The 12,033-nt window shown below is 38.8% G+C and overlaps 1 protein-coding gene across 1 annotated transcript in view; it reads right to left on the bottom strand.

Moving 5' to 3' along the window:
• Nucleotides 1-346: 346 nt before the first annotated feature.
• LOC136782295 (uncharacterized) overlaps nt 347-12,033 on the bottom strand; it is a 68,493-nt gene continuing 56,806 nt past the window's right edge. Inside the window, exons 2-3 of the mRNA XM_066741629.1 lie at nt 474-633; nt 347-425 (exon numbers count right to left, since the gene is read on the bottom strand). Of these exons, the coding sequence (XP_066597726.1) occupies nt 347-425; nt 474-633 (239 nt within the window). The remainder of the gene's footprint in view (nt 426-473; nt 634-12,033) is intronic.

Raw genomic sequence — 12,033 nt, 5'->3', positions numbered from 1 at the left:
GGTGGACAGAGCCATGGCTACTAGTCTTCCGGGTAGCTACAGGGATAAGAACCAACTCGTAATTTCTAATCCGTCTTTGGTTGGACAGAATAATGGTAAAGGAGAAGAGGATGAAGAATTTTAGAGATAAATCTTCGAGGTTTGACGAACGGTTTCAGAGATAAACCTTTGGAGATTTCGATATTTTTTTTTTTTTTTTTTATTTTTAATTTCCCTCGTGAGAGGTTTAAAAAGTAATACAGAGATATACAATATTAAAGCTTATAATAGTAGAATACTATAGTTCAAGACCTCTTGAGTGGTTATCAAAATTTCTAGTAGCGCACATGTATAAATAGTTGATACATTATATTTTAAGATTACATTTTTTTAGAAACCAGAAGATAATTTCACAGCCTTTTAGATTTGGCTTTGCTAATAATGAACTAGCAATAAAAGGAGGAAAGAAATTAATTTTGCGAAATTTTTCATACATTTGGATCCTGGGAAGATCATATAGATCACATTGCCATAAGATATGGTTAAGAGTCTCCGGTGTTTTTCCGCATCTGCAGGTATCATCCTTGACAATTCCGACCCGTTTCAGGGAGAAGGCCAGGTTGAAGTGATCAGCTCTGCATCGGTTGATTGTAACTATGAATTAGATTTCGATATTCCACTTAAAATGATGAATACATCATGTGCGATGTGCAAGATAGTTTATAACTTTTTAAAGAAGTCCTATATGTGAAATGAGTTATATATTGAATAATTAATTATTAATTAGTAGAATGTGGTGCTTTATTTTTTGGGACGGAGGTTTTCTCCGGTGCCGCGAGCCGAGGAATTCTAGGAGACCGACAAAAGAAGCCGATTAAGGAGGATTGGTCCATTAGTCGTTAATATATGCAAAATATCCTTATTATCCGTGAGAGGCAAGCAACACTCGCAGGCGTACACGATACGAATCTGCCCGAGTTCCGGATGTCTCCTATAATTATTTCTCATTCCCTCCGTTTTATCTGGGACATCATCGTTTCGCGATAACCACATACTTACACATTTCATTTACCTTTACCCCCCTTTTCACGTATTTATACGCGGGCTTCGCGCAAGACGCGCGTACTCACGGATTAAGCTGGATTATCCGTTTTATACGACCACAAACTGTAGCCGGGCTTTTAATTAAAATTAAATCATGATATTCTACCGATTTTACATGCACTTACACGTGCCCACACAACCTTGCGAACTCTCCTACTGGATTCCTTCGGGGAGGGATCGAATATCCTTAGTAGATTTAATTAGTAACGCGCTAATAACTTTGTACACATTGTCGAAGAATTTTAAAATTGTGGAATCTTGTTGTTTCGTGGAAAAGAGACGTTAGAACTTCTTCGTTTGACCTTATAGAAATAGGAATGACGCATAACTCATTCCGAGTCCAGTTTAGATTATGATCGTAATTAGAAAATGTTGTAGAAAGTTGGATCGTTAAGGGAATGGCTTTTAAAAAGTATGGAGTGCGCGAGATAAACGAGTTGGAGAATGGTGGAGGATGTTGAGTGTGTGGAAATGTGGAAAGATGTGAATTTCGAATAAAAGGGGGCTATGATTTTTTTTGTTTAATTCACCGTTAATCATCGAGATAAGTTACGAGTTTATTTTTTATACGAACATTACTGTAGAGAAACTAAAAAATGCTGGTTATCGTCGTTTGGACGATCCTATTTTAATTCCTTTGTGACGTCATTGTACACACGAATTAGGTGAGAAAAAAATATGAGCAAGGTCGAAGGTAAATTAAATTTAAGCTTCTCAGGATAATGGGACTGATACACAGAAGAGGATGAGAGAAATTAATTAAATTCTAATAAGTCCACCCTTATCATGCCTCACGTCTGAAGTTAGTCACGGTTTGTCCCATGACGAAGGGATTGTTCGTGGGTCAGTGGGAAAACATTAATACATTCTTTTCGTTCCTCCACGTGACAAGATTTGCATAGCTTATGCGAGAGAAATTTTGTGTGCCTGTCGCATAAAATTGTTCGGGGGAAAAAACACCTTTTGAAGACTTTCAATTAAGAGCTATTAAGGATCGCAAGGACCCTTAATCCTGCGCACTACACGAATCTTTACTCCGGCATTTTCGGCATTAAAAGGGACAAGAAAATTTAACCGATCATTACTCACCTCTCGACAACATCCAAGTATTTTTTTATGACACCCACAACTAAATCCCAGGAGATACAAGTGCTGTTTTTATAGCTGCTTTCTTCCCTGAATCTCAGAATCACGTGGAATTATTTCCAGTCATTAAGCTGCGATCTGTTTGGAAATAAAGCAGCAAAATCATTCCTCGTTTCTTCATTTCTCCTCGTAAAGACACTTCGGTTTAACGAATAGACGTTAACGACACGTTGGCCAGAAATTCACTGATTCGACTAAAATTCAGTTTAGCAACTGTGCAATTTTCTTAATTAAAATTTATATCTTTTTTTTTTTGCAAAAATTCGTAAACAGTTATTTTCTTTGTACTAATAAATTTGCCAATCGTCTTTACATACGAGTGGCTTTAATATCTGCATGTACGTAGATTGATATTTGAAAGGTTGACAATGACAGTGCGCTTTGTGATTCTGGCGTTTCTGAAGAAGCACTTGATTCGCTACGAAAGCAAAAACGTGTCCAGGTCCAAAGGGAAGGATGTCGGAGGAGGAAACTGAAAGTTAAGAGTGTTTTGTCACCGAAGGGTCTCTTTGAATTAAAAAAATAGACGAGAGAGTAGCTCGAAGGAAATTTACAAAAATAAATTTTATCATCCTCGTAAAAAAATTCAGAATTTTGTTAATTATTTATAAAAAAAAATAGCAGTAGAAAAATATAATTCCTTTATTTCTATTGGACCAATGGATCAACGACGCTAACGAGGAATGGAAAATGATTAATTATAGCGTTTATTTGTTGGCGAGACTGCTATTAATCAAGTGTCATCGATTTACGAGAGTTTCGCAGTTGCGGAACGGAGTTAAAAATCCCACGTAAATTGAATTCCAGGTGCATTGTGCCATATTCCGGCTCTCTGTGGGACAAGCGTCAATGTGACGCGGCGTGCATTAATACTTGGCCATTACTCAAGTGTTTAAACACGAGCTCGCCTCCCCTGGTGACTGAGTAAACAGCGCTCGCTCACGAAACGATAGTCCACTCGAAGGACCCAGAAGTCTCAAGACTCCCTTATTGTAACCACCAAAAAAATGACCTAACCAAACTTTACCCATTTTTATCTGAAAAAAAAAGAAACTTTTCTGGAACAGGAAATTTCTTCGACAGCAAAAATTAAATTTTTAATCGTTAAATCTTGGAGTTTTAGGAAGATAATTAAATTTAATTGTTTATATCGTAAGTGACATTTTGACAAATCGAGGACGGAATTTTTATCGATTCTTCGGACACGTTGATTCGTTCGTGAAAATAAGGTAAGCGACGAACGAGTTTTTAACGAATTTCACAGAGCAGTCTCTGGATGACTGGAGGAATCATTGTAAGAACTCGAGGCATTCTGCTGAATCGTTAAAGATGGGAAAGGCGGCGAATGGTAAAAGGGAAGAGAAGGAAACTAAACCTGCCGTGTCTATGTGTGTGTGCAAGGGGCGAGAATACAGTCCTGACAAGTAACATCTTAATCGAGGTCCGATTATTCGGGAATTCACCTCGTTCGAATTTCTAAATCACACCATAAAATTATAAATATATAATACTCGTTGATCCATCATCCACATCATTTCTCTCCTAATCCAACACTATTAAATTTAAAAATACACTAAAAAACTATTTATACAATAAAAAGTAATACACAACATATCATATATATAAACTACAAATCATAACTCGTACAATATACACCAATTTTCACAAAGTTGCAAATACAAACCTGTATTCACATCCTCGATATTTATGCTTCGCAAGTAAGAAAGAAATTTGTTGTGTACGAAGAAGCGATACTCGTGGCCTCGTTTTCTCGTCCACATCAGCCAGGTGTCGGTGGTTCGAGTAGCGGTGGGAGTTATTTCGCGGTGGAATCTCGAGATTCCAATGCAGCAAAGTTGCCTGGTGTATAGTCTCACTATATATATATATATATATATATATACAGCCAAGAAAGAGAGATGGAGAATCGAGAGAGATGGCTCATCGATCATTCCTCTTCCTTCGTACTTATTGCATTTCGCAATGGTTCTGGACCTGGCGACACGGCTCATTTGAGATTTTATTTATAGCGAGTGGAAATCTCCGGCTAAACACAATATACTGAAAATTGCTTTGTTAACGTCCGGCAGTTTGCTTTATCACAGCGTGACCAGAGCCTGTTAGCAATAAAGAAAACGACGACTTGTAGCTGGCTCGGTCCACCGCGAACTCGCTCATCGCTCGGTGGCTCCCAGACAATAATTAACATTCACTTTGTTATCAAGGCTGGAGAACACGCGAGAATATAATTTTCTAGATCGGCAGGACACAAAGTTTTTCTCAGGATGTGTCAGCGTTGGAGAACCAGTTTTGATTTATCGCGAGCTGCCGCAATGGAACTTTTACTGCATTTACAATCGTAACGGCGAGGAAACGCAGCACGAAAACAAGCGCTAACGCCTTTTGCCGGAGCTGCACTCGAGAGTTCCACAAGTGCAGTGTGCCGAGAGTTCTCGCAGCCTCCCCTCGGCCCCGCGCACTCGATCCGTTGCACAGGCCTCTTTCTTGCTCGCTTTTTTCCTTCAATGTATAAATCGAACACCTCGCGCCGCTCATTAGCATATCACACCGTCTCCGGACTGTCAATACACGCTGCGTCCACGCGAGAAATGCTCGTGCTTAATCTACCTCGGAAAGTCTCTCCTGACAGCTCATAAATTCTCGGTTATGGATTTAATGAACTTTATAACAACAATAAAATATGATTTGTGAAACTCTTATTCGGCGGGCTGATTCGAGGGTTTGACAATTGACTGGGTGTTTATATGCTGTGGTGGGGATTAATTAATTTTTACAGAATTATTAAGTTACGGGAGGGTTGGACGATTTATTCAGTGTTGATACAACTGGAGGTTTAATTAATCTTCTTCTCGTCGCTCCGCTCTGTTTATCTCGTGGGGTAGGATTATTTTCCTCGAGATTTCTAGCTGCGGGCTAAAGAAGGAGGATCCTCCGAAGCTGACCTTGAGAAATGCTCCATTATCCCAGAGGCTCCTTCGGTGTGTGCGAGACGTCCGAATCACGATTGAAATTTCTCCACTGTGCTCCCATCAGCGTCCTCCTGGCACGGCCAGTTCGCGTTAGAAATTACGAGCAGAAACGTGTAATCACCACGTGTGGATGTAATCGCTTATTATTATCGCTCGAGTATATTTCCTGCGATAAGTTCATTACAAGCGAACCAATGACGTTTTAGCCTCCAGGACCATTTACATATATGCGAGTCTTATCAAGATTCTCCAGTCTTTAACATTTAGCCTCTAGTCGAGTCTTCGGTTTATTTTCAACGAGAGAAAAGCTTGTCCAACGATTTGTACTTTAGCTTTTATGTGGATTACAGTAGCTATATATATATATATATATATATATATATATATATACCTTGAGAATTCACCTTTTTATTAAGTATACGAATTTTATGATTTTTCTACTTTTTACGAGCCTCTAGAATCATGGGGATCGTAATAGAGTGGTATGTAATTATGTTATAAAACTGTTTTCGTGGTAGCTGGAGGAGTGTAGATTTTTTTTCCTCCGGAGAGTCGAATTTCTTATCTTTGACGAGGGAGATAAAATCGTTCGTTTGGTCCACGGAATGTCGAGCGATCGCACGAGATAATAAGAGCCGAAGAATTTTTAGGGTCGATTTTAAAAGTGGCCTGGGCCTGCTTTGATGATCTCTGCAACTTTTGGAATGACTTTATATATATATATGTTCGTGGCTTCTCTTTATAGGAGCGATCGACCTGATACTGAAATACGAGCGGAGTATCGGACGATAGCCGATCAAAATTGTCACGTTTCAGTGGCAATTAAAAAAACGCGTCTGGATCGTCAAGGGCCTCCTTCAGCAAAATTCTGTGTTCCTGAGAGATCGCGATGAAATCGCAGGCGTAGGATGAAACTCGTTCGTACGAAAAACCGTATTTGGATAAATTCGAATATTGCTCTCTTGAGAAAATTGATGATAATCGATTTGTGAAAGTTTTTTTTTATGCTTTCTTTAATATCGTATCTCGATCAATTATTAAATATACGTTAATAAATTTTTTAGTCTTGATAAAATGTTTTTAATTGTTTAGAGTAATAAGTAAAAAGAATCGTTATATATGTTTACTCGTGATTATTTAAAAAAAATTATCTGTTAATGATTTATACACTTTAAAATGGCAACATTTATTTTCGTATTTCTGAAATATATATGCACTATTAATTTAAATTGATATTGCGACATCTGTGCGTGGGACGAATCATTGAAACGATTTTAATTACGTGAAAAAAAACTGCTTCTTCAAAGTCGATATATTTAGTTGAACGACGTGATCGGTAATTAGTAGCCTCGATAGGATTCCACAAGAATCAGCTGCAAAATTTAATTTAATGAATAATTCATGGCAATTATGACTTATTTTCATGATTCAACTCGGTTGGTCACCTCCATCCCTCATTTTTTGCACGAAAACTCGAGTGATACAAGAATGAGCGACAAATTGAATCTCCGCGAATGAACTAATTAATCGTCCAATTAGCGAGCACTGGAGGAAAATGGAAATGGAATACAACTAATTTCATGCGAGCAAAGTCGAAATTAACTCATCTCACTCGCTACACGCGATTCGGTCGAATGTATTCGCTGACAAAAATCAATGCATATAATCAAGAAAATGGCGCTTAATCGATTTTTCCAATCCCATCGCCAAATCCCAATTAAGCACGGAGAAGAACCAGTAAAACATGGAGATCCAATCAACGATTTCCTTGGATCGTAAGATTCATGACTGCCTAATTAATAGAACGAATCCGTTAAATCGATATTATTGGACAATAAAATTCAAATTTATCGATTATCCCTGATTTTAATATCAGCTAAATAATAAACTTAACTGTTTCGATGTATCCCACTGTAAATCACTCGATTCTCGTTAATCCTCGTTAATCTCGCGATTCAGTTGTGACCTCTCCGGAACACTATCACAATTTTCTTCGTTGTATAAATCCAGATGTACGATTAATAAAATGCTAATCTTAATTACCAATCCCTAATTACCCAAGAAAATCAATCGATATTTATTCCTTGACTATTTTACACAATAAAAAGCAGAATAACTGTATATACATATATATACAAAGAGAAAAAGGGGCATGAAAAATAACAAAATTTACTATATACGTACTATCATTAAACATTTACACCTCATCCTGTAAGTACATTGGCATGCACGAGGCGAATAGCCCAAGGTTTTTTGAAATTCGACGATGATCGTCAATCGACGAGATAAATCGTCGATTAGTCGAGTCCTCACGATGAGTTTAGCGCTCGTTCATGCAAATTCTCGCAGCGAATCATCATCGAGCGCCGTGGGTCTGTCATTGCATCGATCGAACTGGCAATTGCCAGAGAGGAACAAAATAATGACGCGCGGCGATTCGTTTAAAGTCCCGCAGACTCGTTACAGGTGGTGGAATAAATCTTGTCGTATCTCGTCGCTAAATTGAGTCGCATCCTTTAAACTCAAACTTATAATACATTCTGCTTCCATCGAATATTATAACGTCGCGCGTATGCAAATCCTGCCAAGTTGGTTGGACCAGCCGAGGCTTTCGGCTTGGATCCCGATAATTAAACGGACCATTTCCCAGGGGAGAAAAAACTGGAGGTTTTACAGGACCGTTTGCTAATTATCCAGCGTTCGAGCCGGATGCTATGGACATTAAGAAACCTGCGAGGATTCTCCTCAGCAACACTGGTCGGATTAGTCCATTTCCATGATATTCCTCCTCCCAACATTATTGCACTGCTCACTGCTTCATTAGTACATTACAATTACGATCACCTTGATGGAGCTACCTCGCCATTCGCCAATTCATTATTACGAGCTACGTCACTGGGTACCTGGAAAAATACACCTGCTGCCTCTTCATTAATTAAAGAGTTCGATTAAAATTAGCGACAATTACTCCGGCACGATTCCATCCATCCACGCGAAGATGCAAGTTTTTCTCTTTTTCTTTCTTTTCGCAAGTTTGAGATTCTCTTAGGTTTTTTGCTGCACACTAAATTTTCAGGTTGGATAACGCGGTCTTTCTAAGCTCTTCAGGTTCGGGATCAACCATACGAAAGCAAATAAACAGCGTGTTTCTGTTAATTGTAACAAAGTCGAGATTCTCTCAAGTTTTTCAATACACACCGAATGTTCAGGCTGGATAACACGGTCTTTCTACCGTAAGCTCTTCAGGTTCCAGACCAACCACGCGTAAAAGCCAACGGACAGCGTACCGTACGCGTAATTATGCAGAAAATTTCACTCAACGAGTCGCGATGGCTTTATAGCGGGATTATACTGTCGTGCTCATGACAGCCGACACGTACAAAGCCACGTAGGATCAATTTTATCACTACTTAGTAAACCATTCGTCTTTATAGGTACAACTGCAAAATTTGTTCCTAATTTTTTCCCAGTATTTTTCTTCGTTTATACGATTAATATAACACGTTTCGGAGCGAGCAAAACGTATAGCGACTGATTTACAGCAGTTTCGTTTGAAATACGATTCTGAGAGAAGGGGGGGGGGGGATGTATAAAACGATAGGTAATGCTGAAGAGATTATTTGGAGAGTCGTCGTTGGATGATAAATTCGGCGAGTACCCAGTGCAGACGCTAAACGTCTCGAGGGTCTAGAGATCAACTCGTATAACGTTGAGAGTACAGTCGAGCGTAGAAAATGTTTCTATTAAAATTACACATGTTATTATTTCAGTCCACAATTATATTCTTCTTGATTCAATAATTCTTTTAATTTAACCTCATTTATTAACAATTTAATATCTATTTATAGAACACCAAAAGAATTTACCAAAAAACTTTCTCTGTCCAGTCTATTATTTATAATAAAAGAATTTGCAGGGTTAGTAGTGGGGGTAAGTGTATTGGAAATATTGTTGAATTGGACTGTACGAGAAGAGAGTAGAAATATTCTCTCAGAGCTAATAATAAATGGAATAAATTGCTACCGTCTAAATCGCGATAGCAGAGTCTCGTTAATCATCGTAGCTGACCGTTCGAGATATCATAAACGCGTTACGTTTTAGCATACCTACGTCGCGACGCTCTCTTAATAATTCCAACTTTTAATGGAATCCTCTCACACATGCCACGCCGCTTCTTATCTCTCCGCCTCACGCTAATTCCCCCGTGAAATCGCATAATTTTATTACGATCGCAATGCCGGACGTGCCTCTATTTCTCGCGGAGTAATAAAATCTCTCGAACCTTCTGTCATCATCGATCCTCCTCCATGGTGATATCAATGTGATAAATCGAAATGTTCAACAATTATTTTACTATAAAAAATTGTATTCTCTACATCATCCTCAGGAATCCTCGCAGTCGAGGTCCATCGAATTAATAATTCCACTACAAAACACAATATTATCTCAAACACCGATGAGATATTTCAGTGACTCATTACGATCATTAATTTTGCACAGCAACGAGATGGTCGAGGCAGTAAAACGCTAGGTTACTGATTTACTGGTAGCCAGTAAATGCACGAAGGCGTGCAAGACTATAAAGTTCTCGCAGAGAATTTCGAGTCTCGATAGTGCGCTCGCGATATTTTAAGTGTGGTCGATCGCGCTTTCACGCGCGCAGGCGTCAAATGACACGAAGGTTGATAGGAAAAGCTGGATGGGTGTGGGTTAAATTTCTTGGCCTGGCTCCCCCCTCTCTTTCTAAATTTTCCCCTTCCTCTTCTTATTCCTTCTTCCTCGTGCACAATATCGCGCACCGTGATAGCTAACTGGAGCCATTGCTCTTTCATCCCACTCTGACTCGCCTCACCTTGGCTTGGCCCACGGGGCATTTACGCCTGGAACACGATCGCAACGCGATACCATTTGGAATCCAATGGAATTCTGATCCCAGTGAGCGGCACGCTTAGACGCGATAAGCTAACTATATATAGCGCTTTCAACTATACACGATCAATCGACTCGACCTCGTAATTTAGTCCTCCGAATCTACTCGTCCTCGTCCGACACCCGTACCAGATCCCATTATCCCATCCCATAAACCATTGGATCATACACTGATCTATTATCTTATTGTCGAGGGGCTGTAGTCTGGTTTAAAATGTTAAACTGTAATCAATTTGGTTTTAATTTTTTTTAGCATTTCTGTTCATTCTTTTGCGATTGGATAAATCTTCGAGTTTGAATTTTTTTCAATTTTGTTAGATTTTTTGAGATATTTATATTTATTTTTAATATTTTATGGGATATGGAGTTATAGAGGAATATTCTATGGAAAGAAGTGTGTGTAATTGAAGTAGGACACTGAGCTACATTCCAGTTGTATGTCCTCAGGACATCCTGATAGGAAATCCAACTGAAAACAGAAAAATTGGCAGGTTAGTGGTCATAACTCATACTGCCACACTGGTACTTTCCTATAAATGCATGCTAATTGTAACTACACTTGCTCCTGCCCACTCAAAAATTCCTTGGGAAAAACTTGCTTCTGTTGAAAAACTTTTCGTTTCTTCATGGTATCGATGTGATCGAGAGAGAGAGAGAGAGAGAGAGAGAGGTTTCAGAAGTGTGTCATCTTGAGGAGAAAATCTAGGGATTATTAAGAATGTTCGAGATTGTGACATAAAGTGTAAATACACGTGTTCTTTGGAAGGGTGTAAACTGGTAGCCAAGTTCATTAGCAAACTCAAGTTACAGTTGCTAGTTCCATCTCAATCTTTCATATTTATCAGATACAATCCAGTGTAGATCTTGGGATTGGAACACGATGCTGAGGCAATGTATTCAGGTAAAACTGTAAAATCGATTGATTATAAAAAACTGTCAAGACTGTTGAAATAAAATACACTTCTTTTTTGGAATGTTATACATATAATGGTAATTAAATCATCAGCAAATTCAAAATACATTTAACAATTTCCATCTTAAAAAATGAGAAGAGTGTAGAAAAAGAACAATTGAAACAACACAATAGAATAATTATTAAAAATATTCAACATTACAAGGCAAAGTACAAATACACGTGTGTTCTTTACAAAGTACGTGTAAGCTGGTAGCCAAGTTCATTAGCAAACTCAAGTTACAGTTGCCAGCCTCTATCTCAATCTTTCGTATCGCATTAGACATAATCCAGTGCAGATCTTGGGATTGGATGGTGATGCTGAGCAATGTTTCCTGATAAAATGAAGAAGAGTGGGGTAAGTAAAGAGGGGTGTGGGGGGGGGGGGGTAGAAAGAGAACAGGTGAAGCTAAAAGCTCGTAGCTTGGATCGGAATCGCTGTCAACGTGAAGAAGCTCGATGCAAAGTTGCTGGTCGCCTCGCAGCAGAAGAGGTTATGTAGATGAGATAAGTTAACTACAGGTACGCTGTGAGACACCACATGAATAATACGGTCATCGACCCGTAATTGTATTGCACATTCTGGTCGAGCAGGATCCTTGGAATCCCTCTTGTACACAATCCAGATTCTTCAGGATCGAACATCAGAAACTTCACGAAACAGCAGGACTACTTTATTTTCCATAAGATGCCACGAGTCCCACTAATAAACTGTTGAAAAAACATTTAACTCACCATACGTCTCCCTTATATTCCACCTTGAACATGTGGATCTCTGCCAGGAGATTCCCTTATTTTCCTACAATGCATCGTAAACACGAATAGATTCCAACAGTCGAATAATAAAGTCTGGAGAAAACTCTATCAGCCACTACCATATCCAAAGTAGAATGAGCAGGATAAATTTGAAGAAACATATTTTCAAACGAGATT

This window comes from Prorops nasuta, unplaced genomic scaffold (assembly GCF_024137725.1).
Source record: "Prorops nasuta isolate Cenicafe-Biocafe unplaced genomic scaffold, Cenicafe_Pnas_1.2 PNAS00025, whole genome shotgun sequence".
Taxonomy (NCBI): domain Eukaryota; kingdom Metazoa; phylum Arthropoda; class Insecta; order Hymenoptera; family Bethylidae; genus Prorops; species Prorops nasuta.
This window is presented reverse-complemented; position numbering and strand designations above follow the sequence as displayed.